The 26127-nt window shown below is 43.5% G+C and overlaps 1 protein-coding gene and 1 pseudogene across 6 annotated transcripts in view; both read left to right on the forward strand.

The window, feature by feature from the left end:
• The window catches only part of FAT3 (FAT atypical cadherin 3), a 682631-nt gene that overhangs the window by 466541 nt on the left and 189963 nt on the right, over positions 1–26127 (forward strand). For all 6 annotated transcript variants that reach the window (XM_051850335.2, XM_051850349.2, XM_051850359.2 and 3 more), the window contains exon 4: positions 13645–13706. In XM_051850335.2, the coding sequence (XP_051706295.2) occupies positions 13645–13706 (62 nt within the window). The remainder of the gene's footprint in view (positions 1–13644; positions 13707–26127) is intronic.
• On the forward strand, positions 1379–4457 carry LOC127492077 (phosphatidylinositol N-acetylglucosaminyltransferase subunit C-like; annotated as a pseudogene).

The raw sequence follows: 26127 nt of genomic DNA on the forward strand, positions 1-26127 counted from the left end.
AAACTTCAACCAGTTATGAAACTACTCCACGTTCTTAGAGATGGCAAATGAAAGATGATGTGATTTTATAATGCATATATAAATTTAGGACAAAAGGAAAGGTTTTAACCATGTGAAAATTAACTGGAAAATGTGTGGGTTTTTTTTAGAATGCATTATCAGTCTTCTGATAACGTTCAAGGTTCTCTATAACAAGTGATATTTTCCCCAGATTTTTAAAAATTTGGTTTCAAAACATTGCTGTAACCTAAAAGGTCTTGTATAAATTATAGAGCACAAATGATCTTAAGGAATTGTATAGCTACAAAGCACACATACATTTTCAAGACTTTACACATTCTTGGAGTAATTTGCACTTTATCCACCCTCCTGATTGTATCTGTCACATGAAAACAGATGTAGAAACAAATTATTCGCAGTGAAATGATTTCTAAGGCAAGTGCAGTGGCTGTTTTCACACCTCTATAGTGTGACAGGAATTAGAGAACTCTATAGTGTTCATTTGAACAAACAACTTCAACTTTTAGTTATCTGGTTATTAAATTTTCAGACATTGTTGGGGTGACTAGAGACAATAAAATTTTTTAGAGATGGTACTTCTTTGCAAAGAATAGACAGTGAAATACTATTAGAGACTCCAAGATTTTCTTTTTGAATATAGTCAGAAGTAGTACCCAAGTGCTCTTACAGTTATTAATAAAAATAAAATAGAATTCACTGCTTTTTATAGATGCTGTTTCTGCTTTTCATATCAAATCTGCTAAGTATAACACACCATGCTAGATACTTCATTGGGATTATTTCTAACAAAGCCAACGGGAAACTTGATACTAACCCCATTTCCTATATGACAAACCGAGATTAGAGACATTATGTAAATTCTCTGTGTGTGTACTACAAAGGGGCAGATGTTTGGCACAGCAGTTAAGATGCCACTTGGGCTGCCCTGGCCATGTAGCTCTAGGAACTTGTGGGCAGGCGGGTCCCCTGTGGGCAGTATTTCCTGGGCCTCCTCCTCCTCTGTGATTCCTTGCTGGCCCAAGGCTGGGTGAGGGGTGGGGGCCAGCAGGGGTCCCAGAGGGAGAGTAGGGCACCCCTGGGGACACCCTGCCCTCCCCTACCCTAGCTGACGCTGGTTCAGTCCCCAACCCTGCTGGCATGCATTGCACTTTTTGGTACTGTGGACCCTTTTGCCCAGCTGGCAGCGTGAGATGCCCGAGCTGCATTGGTGGTGGTGGTGTGGGGGGGGTGGGGGCGGGCTCCCAGGGTAATAGGCTTGGAAAACAAAACCTATCATGATCTTCATGGAAGAAATAAGGAACTTGATTGTGTTGTCCTGCCCAGAGAACAAAATCATCTTTACAGACCTAGCCTGGGTTGCTGCCTTTGAAAATATGTAGAGGTCAGTAGAATGTCAACCATAGCACAGCATGGAATTTCCAGAGAGGTCTGTCTTCCAAACCTCATAAAGAACAAGAACACATGGACTTTTGCAAGGGAGATTGAACTGGCCTGAGTGAAGGAGAGAATAATGTGTGCCCAACCTGTAACTAACACCAAGGAGGTCAGGTGGCCGAAGGTCTTAAATGAGGGACAGCCTTTCCCTGGTAACTGTGTGGACCAGAGGTTCCTGGAAGAGCTCCGGAAAAATATCTATGCTCAGAAATACCAATATTGGGCTGTAGTATTTGAGTCCAGTGTCGTGGTACAGCAGCTCTGTAGTGTCTATGTTTTTTTGTTTATTTGGTGGTATATGGACGAGAGTCTTCTGGCACCTCACTGGCTTTTTGGGACTGGCATGGCTTCTCCATTGATTGGGTACATTTTTTCAGTCTCATTGATGGAGGTGAAGGGTAGAAGAAGAGTGGGCAGACCCAGTGAGCTGACCTGAGGATGGCTCTGGTTTTCATTACTTTCACTTATGGTTCTTCCCCAGTGCTAAAGACCCTTACAGGATCTGTCAGCCCTGTCATCATCTATGCCATGTCAGTCTTCATGCTCTTAAGCCACCTCATCTTCTTTGACTATGGTGCCAGTGTTGCCATTGTGTCCAGCACGCTGTCCTTGAACCTGGCCATCTTCACTTCCGTCTACCTAGCCTCATGCCTTCGCCAGTCCTTACATGCCTTCATCATGGTGACATTTGCCATCTAGATTTTTGCCTTGTGACCCATGTTGCAGAAAACTCTGAAGGCATGTACCCCCAGCAGTTATGTGGGGGTCACATTGCTCTTGCAGTTTCAGCCTTGGGAGCCTGCTGTCCATTAGGGTCATGGGAGCCATTTCATGTCTCTGCCCTTTATACCTCATTCGCTTGCAGCTTTTTTTTTTTTTTAAAGATTTATTTATTCGAAAGTCAGAGTTACACAGAGAGAGGAGAGGCAGAGAGAGAGAGATGTCTTCCATCCGATGGTTCACTCCCCCAGATGGCCACAGTGGCCAGAGCTGCGCCGATCCAAAGCCAGGAGCTTCCTCCGGGTCTCCCACGCGGGTTCAGGGGCCCAAGGACTTGGACTTGGATTGTTAAAGCAAGTTAACAGACTAGCCTTCTAACAAATAAAAAAAAATTGAAGGAAAAATTCCATTCTTGGAGCAGCAGACTGATGGGGAAGAGAACAGAGTTCAAAAGAAAAACAGAAGCAAAGGCATGGGTAGTGAAAGTACTTGTCCGTTGTGTCATTTTGTGGATGAAAAAGCTTCCTGCAGCCCTCTTGAAGTATTGCCTCTCATTTACTATTCAGTGTAACAAATGAAGTGGTGTTTCTATTCAAACAGTAACAGCACACACACACATTCACAAAAGATGCTACTTGAGAAGCCCACATCCCGTATCTGAGAGTGCCTGGATTTGGGTATCTGATCCAGCGTCCTGCAGATGTGCACCCTGGGAGACAGCAGGTGATGGCTCCAGGCCTTGGGTTCCTACCACTCACGTAGCAGACTCAGATTGAGATCCAGGCTCCTGACTTCACCCAGCTCCTGCCTTTGCAGACATTTTGGGAGTGAACAGCAATGGGAGGTCTGTTTCCCTCTCTCTCACTCTCCTCCCTCACCCCCTCTTTCTGTGTCTTTCATCATTCCACCAAATAATTAAAGAAAAAAAAAATAAGTGGCAGACTCAGGATTTAAACCCAAGTTTACCTTTCACTTTAAGCTTCTGTTTCGTTAATTTCACGTGGAGATTTGACATTTTCACTTTTTTCTCTAAATACCTTAGAACCTTACCCACCATTAAAGGCTAGTACAGATGTAACATACCTTTTCCAGTTGCACAATTCAGCATTACTCTTTCTGTCTCTAGGACACTCAGCATTCTCTTGGGTGATCACATCTTGTGCTCTGATTATCCCAGTACTTAATGTCTCTCCCTCACTGAACTGTGAGTTTCCTGAGGGCAGACATGGGGCTTTATTGTTGTGTCTTCTTGGCTCTTCCCAAGGTGCTTCACACCAGATAAGCTTCTGTGGGGGAAAGAGAAGCATCACCGTGCAGGTGGTGTTCTATGCCTCACTCTTGACAGAATGCTAGACTCACCTGGGAGATTTTTAAATCCCTATGCCAAGGCCCAAAACCATACCAAATAATTGAGAGTCTCTGGGTGTGGGATTCTGCCATTAGTATTTTTAAAAACTTTCCAGATGATTCCGGTGCACAATGAAGATTAAAAAGTAACAATGATCTAAAACCAGACTATTCAAAATGTAGTGTATATACAAGTTACCTAGACTGGAGGAGCCTGCATTTTCAAATGTTCCATTTTGTTTAAAAGGCAGAGAAAGAGATGGAGAACGAAAGAAAATGAATGAATGAATGAATGAATGAATGAATCAGTCTTCCATCTGCTGTCTGACTCACTCCCCAAATGCCCACAACAACCAAGGCTGGGCCACACTGAAATCAGGATTCAGGAATTTCATTCAGGTCTCCCACATGGAGGGTAGAGACCCAAGTTCTGAGCTATCACCTTCTGCCTTCTGGGGTGCACATTAGCAGGAAGTTGGATAGGAAGCTGAGTACCTAGGACTCAAGCTAGGTACTCTGATATGGGCTGCAAGCTTCCCAAGCAGCAACCTCACTGATTACTGCAGTCCCGCATTCCTAACCGTCTTCCAGGTAGAGCTCACCATGCTAATCCATGTAAGAGTCTGAGAAGCAAGGGTGAATATCATTCTGTCAACAACATTTAACAACTCCTGATGAAGGGTCGCTTATCAATATGAGTCTTTCAACAAATTACCTACCCTATGAGCATCAGTTTCCTATTCTGGCAGATGACAGGGTGAGTACTTTCACTACTACTCCTTTTTGTTGTCCAAGTAATTAGAAATATTGGAGAGGGTTCTTAGGATGGGAAGGAAACGAGGTTATACTACTGAACACATATGCTGCTCTAGGCACCATTCTTGGAGCTGACAACAAGAGTAATAGTATTTGGACAATTTGGATATGCCAGGAACCAAGCTAAGGATTTTAACTTTATTATTTAATAAGTTTTATTTTACAGATGAGGAAGCTGAAAATTAGTGAAGCTAAGTAACTGGCCCACAGACACACAGCTGCCCGTGTGGGAGTGGGATGGCAAGCTGGGCAAGCTGATGCCAAAGCCTGCGTCCTGGTTAGTACACGGCGAGCCAGTGCCCCACAATGCTTCCCAGGCTAGATTATCACTAATGCCCATCTATATAGTGGATTTTGGTCTGCCAGCCACTTCTGCTGTCTTACTTTGATCATCCAATATTGAGAATTATACCCCAAACAAAAAGTCTTGGCAGAAAGCGGAAGGAAGAGATATGTGCCAATTGCACATCTGAACACACACATCAGTGCTATGTGAACAGCGGCACCTAAAGATGGCATCATTTCATACGACATCCTTAATATTGGTTCACCATCTGCAGCTTAATTTCTCTGAAGAAATCCAATATGGCATTCAAAGTTTAGCAAAAATAGCCTAGAGACTTCTTCAGGTGCATAAATGCCGGCTCATCTAGGCCAAATCAGAAGGCAGAGCCCAAGGGCTCAGTGTGATTGGGAGGGAGAGCCGTGGGGATTAGTGATGAGGAGAGGAATTGTGGAAAGAACAGATGGGACTGGGAAGTATCCAGGCATTCTGGCAAAATGAAGTGCGCATGCAGCATCTCTGGTACTAACTGCATGTGTGTGTGTGTGTGCATGTGTCCACGTGTGCGTGTGTGTGTGCGTGCGCGCATATATGGGATTTGGCAAGACCACTGGGTATAGAAGAGAATTAGATGGAGGAGAAGGCTTTGGAAATATTCTGCATGCATCGTCTTCATTACTTCTCTTGTTGGCTCCACCTTATCTTTCACTCTGATGACAGTTGCCTTAACCCAGATGCCCCTCATTGATCCAGTCTGTAATGAGTGATCCAACTAGGGAGCAGGGCTTACCGGTGAGCCTCAGAACTCTCCTCCAGCTTCTGGGCATCTCCATCTGTCCACTAGGCCTGAAGGGACGATGCAAAGTGTATGCCAGCCTTGACTCTCTCCTTCATAAGCTGGCTTCTTCCCTCTGCTGCCTTAGCAGCTATAGAATCCCGAGTCCAAAGGGGAAACTGTTTCTGGCCGAAAAATACTGCCTGAGATTTTCTTGCTGCTAAGGCTGAATTGGGAAATGCCATCCATTGGCTTTCAAAGATGGAAAATGAAGTGTATCTGTTACAGAAAACCAACAGCTATGAACCACGTTTGACCCACAGCATCTTGATACTTTGGTTTAAAATGCACCCTCACTTTTGCGGTTGTAAAGCTTCCATTAGTATCTTGAAAATCACTATTTATAAAGAAAATTCCCAGTTGCTGGCTATGCTCCATTGATGGTTTCCCCTGTCAAATTTTCTTAAGAAAATTTAATAGCAGCACTGTGTGCTCAATCGAGCAGCTCCAAATCTTTACACCTGATGAGACAGCCCTTACTTAGGAAGCATGCCTGATGGGGCCCATTTCCAGAATCATTTTTAACCCCTCATTACTGATGTAGCTCTTGCATGTTTTTTTCTTTTGGGTTACTCTTCTCTTTTCAAATTAAGATCATATTGTCTAACACCACATATAGTTTTTTTTTTTTTTGCAAAAACAGACTTGATACATGTCTTAACTTTAATTTTCCTTATAATTCTGAAATTTGCACTTACTATATGTCCATTACATTTTTCTTCTGTGCAGAGCCCTGTCACCACATGTCAATACCACAGGGAACATGTTAAGCTCTTTAATTGTCTGAAAAGAAAAGTGAAAAAAGTATATTCTGCGTGGCAGGATCTTGTGGAGCAGATAATATATGTGGGACTAACCAGAATGGGTGTGTGTGTTTTTCCTATTTTGAAGCACACACTTACAATTAACTGAGATTTTAACTTTCCTCCTTTTAAGACTTATGCATGTGGATTATTTTTTGTTGTTGTCTATTTCATGGGTAAAATACGCCAAACCACAGAACCTCTTGTTCCTCCTTGAGTGAACTGCCCACATCCTGTACCACTGGCCCAGGGACCATTGAGTGAGGCCAGGTGAGGGAGCAGGAAAAGAAGTAGAAGAATTTTCTTGGAATGCTTTTTATTCTATTGTGGACTCTTGACAATGAAAAGAGGCTTTAGGCTATTCCTAGATGAGGACGCTGAGGCCTATGAAACGAGGTGATGAACTGTAATCTCACACCAGTTACCGACAGAGCTAGTACTGCAACACAAGTCTCCTGGCTCCCAAGCAGGTGACTTTGCCAACACGTGCATCTTCTGCTGGACAGACAGTGACAGAACTGTGGAATTAAATTCCCTGGTTTGAATTCCGCCAGAGTCTTTGGTGACCTTGAGCGAATTATTTAACTCAGTTTCTTCCTATAAATTGAGTAAAAGTAATAGTTCATATTTCTCTGAAGTTTTAGGATTAAAGGAAGAATTGGAATTGGAGTGATGACATATATTAAATCTGTTCAAAGGAACAATGGAGGTGGATATTAGCACAGTGGTTAAACTGCCACTTGGGATGGCCTGCATCCCATTTTGGAGTGCCTGGGTTTGAGTTCCAGCTCCACTGTCCTTTCCAGCTTCCTGCTGATGTACACCTTGTGACCTAGAGATGATGGCTAAAGTACTTGGGATTCTGCCACCCACATGGGAGACACAGACTGAGTCCCTAGCTTTTTGCTTCAGCCTGACCCAGTTCTGAATGCTGTAGACATTTGAGGAGTAAACCAGAGGATGGAAGATCAATCTCTCCTTCTATCCTTCCTTCCCTTCTTCCTTCCCTCTCTCACTCTCTTTCTCTCTTTGTGTATATGGCTTTCTGTGTCCCTTTGCCTTTCAAATAAAATGAAAATAAATAATTAAATAAAAATAACTTTAAAAAGAACAAAGTAATATATGCTCTTATATTAGGTAGTATCTGAACTGTTGTCAGCATCTATGATACGATGTACGTTGACTGTATTAAATATTCCCTGGCACATTATACTGAACAAATGCTGGATATTACTACATTATTATTTCCCCATCTTTCCTTATAAGTTAGGTAGAAATCAAGATATCCTATGGATTGACCACAAAGCCCCTGTGCATAAGACTTCATATGAAAAGTCTTTAGTCAACAACTCAAAATGTACTTCCCCCTCCAAAAAAAAAAAAAAAAAAAAAACCATCATGAATTTCACTAATGACCTCTAATATAATGGGGAAACATTAGGATTGTCCAATGAATGGAGGAGATCATTTATAACACTTTAAACGATACTGAGTGTTAGAGAAAACTGCATCCAAATCACCCTCCCTCAGATTGTTACTTGGTACCCACAATGGGCCAGTTCTGTTTTAAACACCAGGAACACAAGATGAGTAGGATCCAGTCACTTTTTAACTTGTGTCTTAAAAGAAGAATGACGCTAATAAATAATTCAAATAAAATGTTTGGAGTTGTAAAGAGCAGGATTTAGTATTCATATATTCTGCAAAGGTGGAGGGTGTTGATCTAGGTTCTTGGACTGAAGTAGTAGCTACTCCAGTCTCTGCCTTTCTGAAACTGTGATCTATAGAAAGACAATAGACGAGTCACGTGCAGTGTAGCAGAGGAGGAAGGGCTAAGCAGGTTCACTGAGAAGATGGACTTCCAGAACCATCTGGAAGGATGACGAGGGGCTTACCAGGCGGCTGACGGTAGGCACACAGGAATGCTAAGCAGAGGAAATGGGATATATTAAACACAGAGAGGGGGCCCTAATTGTAGCTTGCAGGGCTGCTAATTCTACTTAGATGTTTTAAACACCAAACCCAGCTTCCAACAGTCTTGGAGAATTACGCTGAAACAGCTAAGACCTGCACTGCTTCAAGTAGCACTTAAAGACAATGTGAATGTCGTGGCAGTGGATGACACAGGACTGAGGACACCCATGGGGACGAGAATCCAGGAGAAGAGGCCATCCTCAGAAGTGTCACTTCTCTGACCGTAACTACTCAGAACGTTTTGAGCAGGCAGCCACATTTTTGTGCTCGGGCTGCATCTCAGAGAGAGATTGTTAGAGTCTAGTCTCCACAACAAAAATCAAAAGCAGCCATTTTTAAAGTAATTGCATGGTTCCAGCCATGTGCTCCCCTCCCCCTTTTATTGAGTATCAGTCACTTAGGACTGGCGTGATTCCTCTCCTAAATTGGAGGTTTGCGTATGCAATTATATCAAATGATGTGTTTGTTTATATCTTCAAACCACATTCAAGCTTGCCTATGATTTTTCTTTGAAATTCAATTTCATCATGTCAGTCCCCAATTTACTGTCCCCAGTGGGTCTACAGTTACATGTGTGACGTCCACGCCTCTCACTTGCATGGATTATAGAATGGGATTGCCTGCCACACAAATGAGTCAGAAAGGTTGAAGAGGGAGGTTGCTTTGTTTTACCATCTTCCCTGTCCTCAGGCCAAAGGCATTCAGCTGAAGCAAAGTTGTTAAAAATGAAGGTGCAGTGCTGGTGATTTTAACTAATTTCTCTGGATGGTGAAGGCTGGCTCACTGCATTCCTAGCCCACTCTAAATATTAACAGTGCTGGAGAGGGCATTATGGAACAGAGAGTTAAGCTTCCACTGGGACCACATGCAAACCATATCAGAGCATCTGCACGGAGTCCCAGCTACTCTGCTTCTGATCCAACTTCCTGCTAATGTGCCTAGGAGACAGCAGATGATGCCTCAGGTACTTGAGTACTTACCACCTGTATGGGAGACCCAGATGGAATTCCCGGCTCCTGACTTAAGCCTGGCTTGGCCCGGCCCTGGCTGTAATGGGCATTTGAGGAATGAACCAGCAGGTAGAAGATCTCTCTGTTTCTCCCTCTTTCTCTCTCTGTTTCGAACAAAAAAATCTTTTTAAAAAATGTTCTTGATTCCCATGGATGAAGATGATCACTGTACTCATCCAACTCCCTCACTTAGTGCCTGATTACTTTACTAATTATTCATATATTCATTCATTCATTCATTCATGTATTTCTAAGCATCTGCCTATTCTAAACGCGAAAGACGTTTTAAAACTTAAAAGGTATATCTACCTTTTAGAGATGTCAGCGATGACAATTTGAACAGGTGGAATTAATTACCTAGAGTTCTGAGTCCTGGCTATAGATCTGTTTCTGTAACCCTGATCACAGTTCTTTGATTTATGGGGAAAATGTCATCTGGCTTAATACGTTTGATGGCCTTCAAAGGTGGCTGTCCACAGAACCTCCCCTTCACTGACGCATGCACCTGGCACTACTCAGAGCTGGGTTCTGTGTCCCTTCCCCTGACTCCTGACTGCCATTCCTGACAGGCCTCAACCAACAGAATGGGGGTGAAAGGTTCCCCTGGGCCTCACTGTTAAGACTGGCAGTTTCCCCCTTTGCTCTCTTGGAACCAACCCAGCTACCCTGCTGTAAGGGGCTCTGGGCTGCCCTGCTGAAGAGGAAGGCCACAAGGGAGGGGCCTTGCAGATGAGCTATTGTGCAGAAAAGGAAGACTTCTGAGGAAAATCTGTAATGCCCCAGCCATGAGCCAGCACCCTGACCACCAGATACAATCAGCCCCTGCCCCCTGAAGGCACCACCCCCAGCAGAGGAACTGCAGAGGCAGCTGACAGCACTAGGAGTAATAATAAATCATTATTATTACCCAAAAAAATACCCTAAAAAAGCAGGAGCTATGATTTCTGCAGAATCTGTAACTGTTTTATTGATATGTAATTTGTATACAATAACATTCACCCATTTAAGGTACAGGATTTGATTTTTCAGAATATGTATTTATAGAATTCTGCAATCATTATCATAATCTGTGATTTTGGAATATTTTCATGATCCCCCCACAAGAAACCTTGCACCCCTGAGCAGATGCTCTGCATCCTCCACCCCTCCTCATCTGTCTTCCTCTTTGACTTCAATTTCTTTTCCTTACCTTTTACCTTATGTCTATGAAAATAAAGGTGGTAGGAGCCCAGTGGGGCCCAAAGCCAGCAGAGATTTTTCTGTATCTTTCCCCCAGGAGCAGAACCTGCTTGGCTTTCTTGCAGGTCCTGGTCTATTGATGTGTGTGTTCTTTCAGACTCTTCAAGGAGCCTGCCCTGTATATATGATGGAACTTCAGGAAGTTCATGGAAAATGCAGTGAAAAGTGAAGCTGATTTTGATGCAAAAATATTAAAATCCATGTATATGCACAGTCTTTAAACAGTTCATGAAAGTGTATAGCATGAACAAGAACACATGGGGATTTCAAAAAAAATTTGCACCACAATAAACTTACTTTAACTGCATTTTCCATGAACTTTGTATAGTTGCCCACCTATGTGAAAACCAATGTGGAATGATAAAGGGTTCTGGGTAAATGTGTGGAGATGGAAGGAGACCACACTGTTTCCCCAGTCGCACGTGGGTACTGTGAAAACTGAGTGGATTCCCTAAGGAATTGCCCTCAGAACCATCAGGGGAGAAGTTCACCTCTTCCCTGTGCACAGTCACACCCCAGGGGTCAGCAGCCCCGTGACCTTGGTGCAGGGGAGCTGCAGTGACAGCAGGGTTCTCAGAAGGGCAGAGGGCAGAGGGCAAAGGGCACCTGATCTTTTGTGCCTAAAGAGCAGCTGGGTGGAGGCCCACAGGCCTTTCATTCCTTTATAGCCCCAGTGTAACAAGCATTCCTGCTCTTTGTGACCTCCAACAGAGGATGCCCCACCGCAGAGGTAGTGATCCTTGGTGAAAGCCTCTCCCGCCAGCCGCTCCTCACTTGGGAAGAGCCTCCGTGACATATGACCTTGTCACATAGAATGGCCTGAAAATGAAGGTGTCAGGTGGAGTGTTAAGCACCTCCTGCTACAACCCCAAAGACCCTTAATAATGGAAGTCACAAAGCTGTGTGCCCTTGTATTCCTTCTTTATCACCCCCACCCACAAGGACACTCACACATCTCCATCTCTCCCTCGCCTGCCCTCTACACCCCATACGTGCACACACTGAGCCCAGGGGTTGGATCCAAATGCTAGAGCAGCTCTGTTATTTCATTCTGGGCAAAAAAAAAAAAAAAAAAAAAAAAAAAAAAAAGTAATAAAAAGTCATAGTGAGATTCCACAAAGGATAGAGGAATTAGATGGCACCTTCCTCTCAGAATCAGAGGCTGGTTCAGGCCTCATCAAAGAAATTAGCATGAGGTAAATGAGGGTGGAATGGAGGGACAGGATCCGTGTTTGTTAAGTTCCCAGGGGATCCCTGTGGGCAGTTAGGAGCTCTCACTTGAAAACTCTGGCTGGCAGCCTTCTCTCCACCATCTCTGATGATACTTCACCTTCATCCAGACTGCCTGGCATCCACCCATTCACTGAATGAATGGAACTGTCACACACACCTTGGCTGCCCACTCACAAGACAACAGCCTCCTAAAAACACATTCTAAGATTTGAATATAATTGGTCCCTTCCATGGCCAATTTTGATAACACCATCAATGAGCTTCTGTTCTGTGTTTCAGGTAGGCAACTAGCTCAGCACCAAAGCTTCGGGATGGAAGGGCAGGCTCATTTCTGTGAAGTAACCCATCAGTCTGTCTGCTAAGAAAATACAGACATGGGAACAGAGGATGGTAGTACGGGGCAGAGTATATTGGTTCCTTATCAGATGGGCACTGAGCTGTATTAAAAGGGGTTGGTGAAGGCTAAGACTGGAACTAAATTTGAAAAAATGTGTGTGTTGAATATAGATGAAAACATTATTTTGAACATTTCATAATTGCTAAGAGAATAAACTTCAAAGTTCTCACCATAATAAAGTGCTGATTCATAGATACGTTAATTCAACGTAATAATCCTTTATGGTACACACAAATCACAGGAGCACTCTGTACCCCATACAAAACGTATATATCCATAAATTGGCCATTGACAATACAAAGATTTAAAAAGGGAAAATGCGTGGGTGACACAGGGTGGGCCATATTCATTGCAGAGTGAATGCATGGATAGGCAATCCTTTGTGTGAGGGAAACATGGCTTTCCCTTCCCGGGAGAGCATACAGGTGGAGGGAAGCAGGGCCACCCCATGGGGAGTCGTGTAACTGGGACTGGGGTATTAGTTTGAAGGTTTGGGGGAGTATTCATTCTCCTTTGGCCCCTTTGGCTTTCCGTGAAATCCATGTGCCTCCGCCCACCACTTGTGCCTCCGCCCACCACTTGTGCCTCAGGCAGATCCTTGAGGTCCTGCAGACCTGGGTGAATTCCTTTTCCTGCTTTCATGCACTTTGCCAGCTTTTTGTATGATTTTTCTCTGTGTTTGTCCTTACCAGTCAGAACATGCCATGAAAACTTCCCAGCCCATATTCTCTTCAGGGATGTTGTGGAATCAAGAAGTTGAAAATAAACTTGACCTTGTAATTGCCCATTTGACAGTCAGAATAATAAAACCCACAAAGGACAAATCACAAACTGGTGCAGTATCCTGGGAAACCTTGAACTTTGGTCTTCTCTTTCCTTCTTTTTTGTTTTTGTTTTTGTTTTTAGTCTCAAAGGGATGATTCATTTAGGAGAAATTCAGTTGGAAGCAAAGCTAGATATTTTCCATGTGGAACTTATTTTGTATAAAGGTTTAAACACATAAGATGACAGAATGAAATCTTTGTACAAGAGTTATTAAATTTGAAATAATTATGTATACAAGTAGTTATTACAGGAATAATCTTCTTTGTCAAGGATAACAAAAAATTATATAAGCATATAAAAGTTAAATAAGAAAGTGCTGTTTCATAGCCTGAATCTAATCAGCATCAACAGCCTATTAATTGTTCAAGAACTCTAAAGTCTTTAATGAGGTTCCCACTGTAGAATTTCAGTCATATGTAAATGAATCATTGAAACTCCTCATTATCAGAAAAACAATGGTGCTTTAGTGAGTTTTACATCCCCAAAGTGATTACAATACCTCAACTGTGGTAAGCAGAAGGGAAACAATTGTTTCAAGTTTTCTTCATAAATTTGGTTCAGGAATGATTTCTGAGACCATTTGATTGTCATGGGAGATTGAAGAGTTACCATTGCCCATGCTTTACCTTTAAGCAGAATTGTTTGCCACACTCAGTACACTACTTGCCCCACATATTTAAAAGTCAAATATTCTGATTTCTACACAGGTCTGATAACAACAACTTCAAGGAAGCTGGATCGAGAACAGCAGGCAGAACATTTTCTGGAGGTAAGCCCATGGAGGTGTTTGTTAAAACTGACTTTCACTAAACTTCTGTAACCTTTGACATAAACGGGAGCTTAATGTGTTTGAACCATACTTGGTATGGTTTGGAAATTGAGATATTTCTCTGGGGCTAATTGGTTTGGATTTGGGAGGTTTCTGATATATTCCACTCATGATTCTTCTGTGTGTAAGGGTGACAGAGCAACCTTTGTGCTTTGCCCATCAGAGGCAGGGTGTGAACATCTCTGGCGGGGTCTGTAATCGAAGAGAAAGTCCAGGGCCAGAGCCACTGTGGCCCCGCTGTGAGAAGGGGAGAACAGCAGTGCTGCAGGTAGAGTGACAGGCATCCCTGGGCGGAAGCCCGGCGCCCTCCCCTTTGTTTCTTTTGCTGGGGAGAAGGCTGAGGAGGAGAAGGTTGCTGCTTGATTCACTGCTCAAGATAACTATTTCTGAAGCCATAAAATGTTCTCCTATAATTCATTAAGAAACAGCAGCAATATGAACTCAAAGAGCATTATTTCTGGAGATGAGAAGAAAAGCACCATGAGGCAGAGGGTGAGAGAGTAGACGTGAGAGAGCCGTGCAGCCATCTTCGCCACGTGTGTCGTGTGTCCTTGATGAGCTTGAAGTCTGGGTGTGTGTTTGATGCTGTGATTTAAGTACAACCGTGTGACGTGGACTGGATGGCAGTGCTCACTAGTTAGGGCTTGGTTAAGAGTCTACGATGTGTCTATGCTTCTGGAATGATCTTTGAGCCCCTAAAAAAACACTTAACCTCAGTCCACTGCTTCTCCTGACAAACCCACATTTGCACACACTTTGAAGCAAGCACTTCAAATCTTACGATGCAGTCTCTTGTGGTGGCCTCCTTTAAACCTGTTTGCCAATAATGACTTATGTAAAGGACACTAGACTGGGAGTCAGCACTCCTGAGGCTTGGAGCTCCCTAATATGATTTGCTTGACTCTTGGGTAATGCTGTTCCATTGCCCTGTACCTACAGTTTCTCCTGCTGTGAAATGTAGCAAAGAATTACTATTCCATATAGCCCAAAGAATCGCTATGAAGATCAAACCTTACATTTTGAATCAGAATATTTTTAAAACTCTGAAAGCATTATGCTTAATAAAGGATCATCATCATTATTATCATGTAGCACTATGATAATCCTTTTATAACATTGCTATCATCTCATAAAGATAAAAGACTCCAGGCTGCCAAAAAATAATTACAATAATTCTTTTTTCAAAATTATATTAATAAGCTGCAGTACCTAACTGGTCCAGAATTAGAGCAGATTCACCAGAAGAACAACACCTTATATTACATTTATGTGCTCTTTCTTTCCGGAAGTTGAGTCTGGGACACGTAGGGAGCCTGTGTTCTCAGATAGTTGAACCCATTACCTCCCAGCAGGAGGAAGGAATGCTTTCTCATTAGCTGGGACATCTGGCTGAGATCACTTACTGCTTTGTCCCTGCAAGGTAGTGTCCTCAGGAGGTGCTTTGTGCGGTATGCCTGTTTACAGGGTGGATCCCTAGTAGGGAAAAAAGGCAAGAGTGTTTGCCAGGTACATGAACGCCCCTCCCCAGAGCATCCTTAGTGGTTTCACCTCCTTCACAGACTTAACATAAGTATGCTGAATGGTATGTACTTTGGAATAACACAGATTGGGATCTATGTCAATTTTCCATACTTGGTATAATCTACACAGTGAGTAGGGGAGCATAGCCATTGACAAAATTACAGCGTTGTTGGGAAATTGAACTATAAAATATATGCAGCACTTTCAGCCCAGGCTCTAATGCTAAATAGGTGCTCATTGAGGTATAGGTAAAATTGTTTGGATTTTAGTCACTATCACATTAGTGATGTAATATCTCAACCCTTGTAAAGATATAACTTCATCTTCACACTGCAGAAGGAGCCCCAGGTTGCAACCATGAGCCTCAGTCTGAGTGCTAGGGATTGCCTTACATCCAGGGAACAAAGAGTTAGCAGGAAGCTTGGAGAGGCACATCACAAATGAAAAGCTGCTGTAACATAGGAGTGAGCTCTGTGGGGACACTAAGAGATGTGAATGTGACAGTGCCTGAAAGTGGGGATGTGATAGGCCGTGTAGGAGATGGCATTTGGTCACGTGATGCCAGGACTCTGTTCAAGAAGCAGAACCACAGCCATTGTAAGGGCATATATAAGAGTAGAATGTGGATGATGAGGAATCAAGTTCGGAAAACAAATGGGAGGTGGGGGCTGGGCTGTGGAGGGGATTCTGATGTTTTCTCCAGAGTGCAATGGAAAGCCATTAAGCAGGGGTGACAGATCTGATTACCATTGTAGTGACAATGTTGGGCTGGGGCAAAGCACCCATGGCAGTGGGGAGAATGTGAGGAACTTCTGTAGAGATCCAGTTTAGAGAGGACGGGAGTTCAAGAAGGGATCTGTCTAATGTAGATGCCATCATCATTCCAGCCAACAGGAAGCAAACCAGCTGCTCTAAAGTGTGCAAAGTGGAGGCTGTTAACACTGTAGGTCATCTGAGTCCCAACAGCTTGTCCTCACATATAGCACCTCATTGCTCTACCTAGATCCCAAAAGTGTACAACACATATGCTGTCATGTGTGTCAAATGTCCTGCTCAGGCTTCCAAACCCAGCTGAATCTCAATCCTTCTTGCATTCTCTCTCCCTCTCCCTCTCCCCCTCCTCCTCCCTCTCCTCCCCCTCCTCTCTCCCTCTCTCTCTCTCTATTCCTCCCCCAGACTCTCTCTCCCTCTCTTTCTCCTCTCCCTTCTTCCCTCCCTCCATCCTTTCCTCTTTGTCTCTCTCTTTCAAATCCCAGCCACATTGTATTTGTTTTATATAACAGTCCTGCAAGACTTTGAACAACCTTCATTTTTTTTCTGAGTGGATCATGAAAGGAATATTGCTTTAATTTAACCTCACAAAAAATGAGTGATATAATATCCTTGAGAATGCAGAATAGAATCCTCTGTTGTACACAGATTTCTGTATCTGCTGATATGTTTTGTGATTTGTAAGGGCTGGGTGTGGGTAATTAGCCTCCTGGAGAGTGTTTAATTGCCAAGATAACCTTATGCTCCTCTTAAACTCATGTTAACCTTCTGACTCTATTTCATATCTCTCTTTCCCAATAAAATAAAGTTGACTCTTCTTGAAAGGGCCCATTTAGAAGCTGACCCAGAAGGTACACTTCTGAATAAGTAACCAGGAGGGCATGAAAGACTAGTTTGTAGTTTGCTCTTCCCATGATAGTTCACTTTAATTGCACATTGTATGTACATTGATTTACGGTATGTAGTTTGTGTACAGGCTGTAATAGTTTTTGATTCCGCAGAGCATTTGCCTTAAATCTATGACTGTAAAAGGAGAGTTGTCATTATCAGAATCCAAAGGACTTGCTAAAGCAACAGGAGCAGCAGAGAACTGCAGGCAAATTCACAAGTACAAGCTTATACTTCTTTGTGAATTCCAAGTGTTAACTCTTGACTGGTTTGGGAGTCTGTTATGTGAAAATATTGGCTTGATCTTCTCTCCCTATATATAAAATGCAAAAATACTTGGTTTTCAGATTATTGAAAATCACATACATTTCTTGTTAGCCACTTATGATTAGCGAGGAGGTTGCCTCACACACATGCAGACCTGATGATGGACAAGTGAACGAAATAGTCAGCATTCAAGCTTAGTGGTTGTGACTTTAGCCCTGGTGACTACTTCATCAGAGAACACATCTCTGAAATAGAGATTAATTGCTTTACCCCTGCCTTATGGTATAATTAGTTGCATATATTGTTTTCTCAACTACTTAATTAGCTGATTAAGCTTCCCATTGGCATGAAATTTGACTTTTCATGATAGTGCATAGAGGTAGTATGTGAAAGCTTGGAGGTTAATTTCAAACAGGCCTGAGGTTATGTGTGGTGCTGTTCACACAGTTTAGACAAACTGTTCACATCCTCATCTGTAAAATGAGGATAGCAATTCCTACCAAAGGGTTGACATAAGAATGCAATGAAATGACAGCTAGAATATACTCAGAATGTCATCTGTTAGGCAGGACAAGTTCCATCAACAGTGGGACTGTGGTCAGCACAGGCTGTGTTGGGGTCTCTGTATTCAGAGCATCTGGTTCTGTATCCAGAAAGCAGTGGACACCGATAAATGCTGCATCAGTGAATGATTACTCTCAGGAAACTTTATCTCATCCTTAAATGAGATCATGGAGAGGGCACTTTGAGCGCATAAGACAGATCACAAGTTTAGAGACAGGAAGAAGGAATGTTGCACCTCTTTCCATCTTTATGAGCTTTTCCAAGTTAAATTAGCTTCTATCTTTTTGCTTATCTATGAAACAGGGTTTGTAATAATACCTACTCCATGGATAACCTGTAGAGAGTGTGTGGCATGCATGGACCCACAACCCTGTTTTCCTTCACTCTTTCTCATCCCCCTTTTCTCCCCTTGTCCTCAACAGATAAATTGCCAGTTCCCTTTCTTTCCCTTTGCCAGCTCCCATACTTTAAATGGTTTATAGCAGTTTTATGATTCTAAAAAGATACAGCTACCTAAATAATCCTACAGTCCTGGCTTAATTATGTGTGAATCTTTATCTTGCTTGCTGAAGGAGTATTATTTTGCCTCCCTTTTGATCTTAAAATGCTCATCTGTTCAGGGCGGGTGGGTTCTGATAAAAGTCTCCTAGAGAGAACAGAGAGTATTTTATTTGCAAATCAAACAAGATGACAAGGCCCAGTAACCAGTATAAAGACAGCAGATGAGAGATGATGTTGTATGTGTGCATATAACTTGGAACAGCCTAGAGATTGTGGTGAGATTTTATAGAGAAGTAGGTGTAAATATCAAAACACATTATAGAGGAGTACGCGAGAGCTGTAGGCATGTATATTATTTAGTATCTGTGCTTTTAACACACTCATCCATCTTCCACTGTAAGGTACAACTCATGTGTCTGTTTCTCCGTCCTGTCTGAAATCCTCACCTTTTTTATAGTTTTATTTTCTAAGGAAAAAATACTGCTGTTCAGTAAGTTTTTATAGCATTTCCTCCTGCCTTAGGATGCAAATTGATTTCTTCAGTGAGTGTACATCCTTAGTGGTTTCTTAGTTTGGTGAGAAACATCTGCTTTTGAAATGATGACAGTTCCTGGTGGAGAGGAATTGGAGGCCAATCTCAATCCATTAAGCAGTCCATATTTTCATGATTTAACTCCAAGAGAAATGGAATTTTCCCTCATTAGGCTCTTCTTTTGGCCGCCCTCAAGAAACTGCATGAGGTATCCAAAAAAAAAAAAAAAAAAAAAAAAAAAAACCGGTGCACCCATGCATGAGAACAGCAGCACGCACCAGTGTCAGCCTGAGGAGGGACATCACCACCACTCTTGTCTAGCTCCCAGGAGAGTGTTGCATGCAACTGTGGCCAGTAACCGCCAGGTGACAAGCCTGCTGACCGCCCTCCAGCCTCTCCTCCCATTCTGTCTCTGTGACTACTCCTCCGTGGGCCTTAGTGTTCATATTCTTGCTGTATCAGCTTCAATCCATTAATGGAAATTCACTCTTTCTGGGTTTTCTTCCTTTTTTAAGAGCTTTATCAAATGCCTCTTCTGGGTCCTGCATTGGGCCAGGCACCAAGGTTATGCTATTGGAGCTAGCAGGCTTTTTCCACCAGACATTTTTGTCTATTAGGGTAGGAAGCTCTGAAGATTATGTAAGGAGATAATTTGGTTAACAGCCATCTTGTAATCAAAAGGCTGTTTTTCACCCATATCATCCAAACTGTTTCCTTCCAATTATACAGATGGATAAAGAGACCTAGAAAGGAGGAAAGGCCCAACATCATACAACCTCTTCATTGGAAAGTCTTGGGTTTAGGTCTTCATCTTTTCCTAGAACAGAGATGGTCCTTAACACCTGTCAGCACATTGCAATGTGGCAAATTCTATCATCTGTTCCCAATCTGGTTGTATAGTACCAGATGGACCAGGTGTCAGCTCAGTGCACCCTCAGGGATCAGTGTCTACCCATCGAAAAGGAGGCTTCCTTTTATGCTCTTTCGTTGTCTAGCCATCACCCTTTCAGCTCTGTCTCAGAGGCTAGGAATCTGCCCTTTCCTGCTGGCCCCAATCTAGACAGCTCGCTCTGCTTCCTGAGCTCCAAGCCAGAGTCTGCACTTCAGACCCCAGCATAGACTCTGGCAAGGAATGCCTGTAGGGCAGGTGCTGTGGACTGACTGATGTACCTCCAGAATTCACGTTACATGCCAGCACCTCCGACTGTGACTGTATTTGGAGATAGGGTCTTTAAGAGGTCACTCAGTTTGAATGCAGTCATTAGGGTAGCCCCTAATCTAATCTGACGGTGTCCCTGTAAGGAAAGGAAATTTAGACACAGACAGGTAGAGCGGAAGGCGACCTGAAGCTGCAGAGAAGACAGTCATCCACAGGCCAAGGAGAAAGGCCTCCTAAGAAACCATCCCTGCCAATGGCTTGATCTTAGACTTCCAGCCTCCAGAATCAGGGAAAGAAAAAGTCCCATGATGTAAGCCACTCTGTCTGGGCGACTTTGCTGTGGCACCTGTAGCAAACCAAGTAGCCATACTGCCATTTCCTGGCCTGCCCGAGGCCCTGCTGACCCAACCATCTCACAAAGCTACCAACATGCATCAGACCTAACAAAGGGACTGGGACAACTACAGTTAAACCACGAGAGAATAAAGCTTCCATGTAAGCACACTCATTTCCATCCTTCCTGTGTCACGGAAAATGCATCTCCCAAGTTAGACTTCTGCACAGACGGCACCCTCGTGGCTCCTGCCTGCCTCCCAGCCCCGTGTCCTGGGGTCTCATTCCTCTACCCTGTTCAGCAGGTGTTTTTCAACCCACGCTCCCAGAAATCCCAGACTTTTACCCACAAGAGTCATTCCTGCCCAGGAACGAACCCCTCCCAGCAGTACATTTCACCATACCAGTCAGGGGTGGCCTTTGGTACTCCAAGTCCAGATAAACAAGGAGTATTGGTGGCGGTGACCGTGGCAGTGGAGATGGCAGAGGCAGTGGCCACGGTAATGGTGGTTTGCCCATAGGGTGAGAGTGCAGCTTGCCATTCATAATCCTACGGAATATTCCAGGTTGGTGGAGACTCAAGAATGTTCCTTTTTGACATCATCCCAGCCTTGTGAATGGCTGCTGCATCACTTAACTTTCCCAGTTGACCAAAGACTAAATATCGAATCGAACACGAGCAAAATTTTCAAAGCAAAATATTAAGTTTCAGAGTTAGTACCTTCAAAATAGAGACTGTAAGGTGCCCACAGTGCCAGACAGGTAATTCAGAGAGGATCATTTCTGCAGGAAGCTGGGGACAGGAGTGGTGGAAGGTTGATGTGGTGGGTTTCTCCTGCCCCTTCTATACAGGTTCAGTCAGCAGCAGGTAGAGAAGTAGGCTGCACCAATAGCATCAGAAAGCCCTTTTGTTTTCCCTTAAAAAAAAAAAAAAAAAGAAGAAAAAAAAATCAGATTTGCATGCCAAGTCTCCCTTTATCAAATGCTTAAAACTCCACTTTTTAAAACCAGTAGAAGGCAATGAGCCTCTGTTTTGTAACATTTGATAGAAAGGAATATTTCTTTTCCTACCTGCCTTATAATTTGCCATCCTCTCACAAAAAAGTAATTCACACATTTTGTAGAATGGAATTAGTTTTTATTTTCACTCCGCATGCTTTCTAAATAGGCCCATAAAAAATAAGACAGGATCCCATGTCTGTGTCTTAAGAGATGCTGTGAGATGGGAACTGATGGCATGTGGGTACCTGGTTAGGCTCTCAGCCCAGTGCTGTCTTCACACCACACCAAGGAAGCGAGAGGAGGCTTTGGGCACCTGGATTACATAGAGGTGTGTGGATGTTTTGTCTGTTCTGTTTCTCACTAGCGACAGTTCTTCACTTTACAACCTTGCTTATCTGTGGACCTGGCTAATAATTTGCAGGCACACATTTATACTAGGAGATCTGCCTGGAAAGAAGAAAAAAAAAGTTGATTCCATAAATAACCACCTTTGATTTACCTTTGTGTGAAAAGTTGCATTCGTTTTGTTTCCTCTTAAATCTGAACGCTGATTAGTAGAGCCACCGCAGCTGAAACCTGTTCACTTGGAGCTGGGTCGGCCTTCCATGCAGCAGCTCTGTCTGCAGATGGAAATGAGCCGGCTTTGGTGGCTCTGCTCAGCTGCTCTGCACAGGCAGATAATTGCTGCAGGCAGGTCACAGCTTGTTGAGCTGTGCACACAGGCTGTAGGGAGCTGAGGTTCTGCTTTGTTTTCACTTGTGAATGCTTTCCAAATGTGGTGCTAGGTTGCTGCTTCCTGTAAGCCTTCCAGGGCAAGCAACTGTAAAATCCCCGAGGCTTGGTTGGGTTCCTGGGGGAGTGGAGGGTAGGACCTCTTACCCGGAAGGTCTTGTACCAGACAAATGGCTTATCCCTTCTCAAAGAACAGGCTCAGGTTTCTCTGCAAGCTCTGAGCACTCATGAGAACGCCCAGTTGTAAATTACACATCCCTGGAGCCCACCCTGGCTTCTCCCCACCTCATGCCACATGCAAACACTAATTCAAATCGGATCTCGGGGTTGGATGTCAGAGAAAAAACTGTGAGACTCTTAGAGGGAAACCAAGTAAATCTTCACACCTTCACTGATGGAGGCTTGAAGAGGGTGCCCAAGGATGCTGAGCAGTCCAGTGATGCTAAATTGGCACTCCGCTATTCGCTTCTCCAGCTCTTTTCCTTTGTGCTGCCTTCCTAGTTTATTTTGTGCAGCACGCTCTCAGAGCCATGGAATGACCTGTCCAGTCCAATTTCAGCTGGGCCCTTCAGAAGCCCATACCTAACATCAGACAGGGATGACCCAGTTGAGCTCTTGGAGTCTATCTGTGGGAAAATAAAGAAATACAGCAGCCGCAGACTCAAAACATGAGATGCAACTCCAGGGCCCCTATTAATAATGGGGAAAAACTGCTGTGGTTTGCTTCCTGACGACACCAGGCAGCTTTGTTCAAATAAGCTGTTGTTGCAAGACCTCTCTAGTCACTTGCTTTTGTGGCAGACCGGGGGCTACCAACCTCATTTATTTTGTGGCAAGACTCGTTTAGTGAAATTCTGAGGAGTTTGTCAGCATAAGGATGCAGAGAAAAATAAGTCAAGAGGGCTTTAGATGTCTGAGCCAAGGAAAATAGATAGCATGTTGGGACAAATATCATCAGTTCCTTCAAAATTGGAAAAACCTATAATAACCCTGGCAATTTTATTTTTGGAACGCAGTACCCCATGTGTTTTGTATGGTTATTCGATCTGACTCAGTGAAAAGTAAATATCTCCAATGTAACAATGTCCTAATTTTATATTCTTTATAAAGTTTTTGCTGGAGTAAGCTTGTACTGTATGTACAGGTTAAGATGGCCAAAACACAGGAGGACCTGGCCACTCAGTAACTGTGTGTCCCTGGGCAAAGTATTTAATCTAAACCTCAGTCTCCTCAAATGTAAAATGGGGACAGTAATGAGACCTTCTTTAGGGTTGAGTGAGGATTGGGGGTGTTGCAGGTGCACTGCACATATTAAGTGTTTAATATAGGTCAGCTGTTATGATTAGAAGCTTATTGTGGCTCCTTCTGAATCAGCCTTCTTGTGACAGAATTCAGAATACTTAGGACATGATGTTATGCATTATATTCATATGGATGGCTCATAGCAACTGAATATACTCATGGTGCTTTAGTAACATAGTCTCACATGTGCCTAGAGAAGTTTCTGTAGCATGGTATGAACTCAAAGGAATGTTAATTCCTTCCTTCCTTTTCTGAAGAAGAGCCCAAAGTTTCAGGGATTTGTCAGCTTCTATTTGCCGACACCCAATTAAATGAACTGTGGCCGCGTAAGTAACAATAACTCATTCTCCTAAGCAGGTTAATGAATCAACTCTAGGGCTAGTGTGTCTGTTTAGGTCTCTGGAGCTCCTGGCTGGACCTGCAGTCCCCCTTCCTTTCTAAGCCAGAAGCTGAGATGGTGACCAAGCCATCCAAGGCTCAAATGGCAGAGTGCAGCACTCTCAGGAATCTAGTAGCTCAATAAATCAGTGAGTCTGGAGACTAGAATGGGACAGACAGCTCATTTCTCCAGGTCAGCCATATCCAGACCCATCCAGCCTTGTCCCTAAGCCCTGAGCTTTTCCTCAGAATCATTACCCTTTTAATGTCTCAGATTGTATGCAGTTGTTATTAAACCAATAACAGCAGATACTATACTTGATGTTAACCAAAAGGCCAAGAAGCTAATATGTGTATAGTAGTTAATGCAGTAAGTATGTTTTAGTATTTAAACACCTAATGGGACTTTTTGCTGCTTCATTCTGATGTCATTATCTCAAAATTGTGTAGAAATAATAAATTGAATAAAGGATTCAGGAGTGTTCTCAGTAGAGGTAGTGCATAGCATGGCTGATATCCAGCAACAGATACCATGACTCAGGTACCACCTGCCTTTAGAGCATCCTCAGCCCTGTTAGCAACCTGCAAGATGAGCTCCATGGAGATTGCATATCCCCTCCCTTCCTGCATGTAGCTTTGGGTGCAGGTCATCCTAAGGGGAGGTCACAGTGAAGGATGACCTTCTTTATAACCCCAGCACCTAGAATGGTGTTAGGTGGCATAGTAGGCATTAGTGAATGTTGGCTGCAGTTATGTTTGAGCTTCAGGTAATCCATAAAATAGTTAATCCATGCTCCTAAGGGTAGAGGTCTGTACTGCCCAGAGAGCCACAGAAAGTAAGCTGAGCATGCAGAGGGTCCTAGGCTAGCAGAAGCTGTCAAGGTATCCCTGGGTGCTGGCTGACATGCAGGATGGTGGAGGGCATCCCAGTCTGCAAAGCAGCTACTTAGCAGCTCACAATTAGAGCCAAAAAATAGTTTCTAAATCAATTTTATCCACCTGAAATCTGTCATTCCTGGGAGGTCATAAACATATTATTCAGAAGGAGATCTTAGATTTGTCAGTAAGTACCTTGTTGTAACTCCTGACATGCCACCATGCACATTTTTAAAGACTTATCTTATTTAAAAGGCAGCTTACAGAGAGACAGAGCAGGGTGGGGAGTGGGGGAAGACAGATCTTCCATCTGCTGGTTCCCCAAACGGCTGCAACAGCTGAGGCTGGACCAGGCTAAAGCCAAGAGCCAGGAGATCCATCTGGTCTCCTTTGTGGGTACAAGTATCCAAGCATGTGGGCTGTCTTCCATTGCTTTTCCAGGTGCATTAGCAGGGAACTCGATTGAAAGTGGGATAGCAAGGACTCAAACTGGCACCCGTGAGGTTCGCCAATGTTCCAGGCAATGTCTTAACCTGCTATGCCATACTTTGAAATCCTAAAAATTAGACATGGGGCACAACTTTGTGCTGATCTATACTTTGCATTATGTAGCTAAGACAAAATCTGCTTTGGGGCACCTACTTTCAAATAATATAGGAAAAGGTCCATATTTTCAAAAATGTGAAGTACTCAGAAGTTATCCTCTTCTTTTTTAAGATTTACTTACTTATTTGTAAGGCAGAGTTACAGAGAGGCAGAGGCAGAGAGAGAGAGAGAGAGAGAGAGAGAGAGAGAGAGAGGTGTCTTCTATCCTCTGGTTCACTCCCCAAATGGCCACAACAGCTGGACTGTGCCAGTCTGAAGCCAGAAGCCAGGAGCTTCCTCCAGGTCTCCACACAGGTGCAAGGGCCCAAGGACTGGGGCCATCCACTACTGCTTTCCCAGGACAAAGCAGAGAGCTGGATCGGAAGTGGAGCAGCCAGGACTTGAACTGGTGCCCATATGGGATGCCAGCGCTGCAGGCAGAGGCTTTACCCACTATGCCACAGCGCTGGCCCCTCATCAGTTACCCTCTTAAGAAACTTCAGGAAGACAGAGCCTTTTATACATGGTTACCAGTACCCACCAAGTAGAGGGCTTCTGACCCATCCAGAGTTTCTTCAGACTTTCTCTCTATAGAGAGGGACTTAATTTGTTTTATTGTTTTTATATTGAATGCTATAAAAACTACTTTTGCCCCTATAGAATACCAGATAGCTGTTTTATCTCCCTGGTATATAGCAGGCTCCTTGTAACTGATTGTGTATGGCAAGGTTTCCTATTTACATTTTGTGTCATTACCATCTAAAGGCCTAAGGACCTCTTCTCACATGGTAAAGGTGGAGAAAGGTTTCAGTTACAGGCTTGCTGGCAGGGAGCTGTAGAAGCAGCAGACAGATTCACGTGTTTTTCAGATCTACAGACATACTTGCTTAGTTCAGCTAGAGAGCATTTTTTTTTAATTTAGCAATTTTACAACAGGAGATGTTGTTCCA

This window comes from Oryctolagus cuniculus, chromosome 1, assembly GCF_964237555.1.
Source record: "Oryctolagus cuniculus chromosome 1, mOryCun1.1, whole genome shotgun sequence".
Lineage (NCBI taxonomy): Eukaryota > Metazoa > Chordata > Mammalia > Lagomorpha > Leporidae > Oryctolagus > Oryctolagus cuniculus.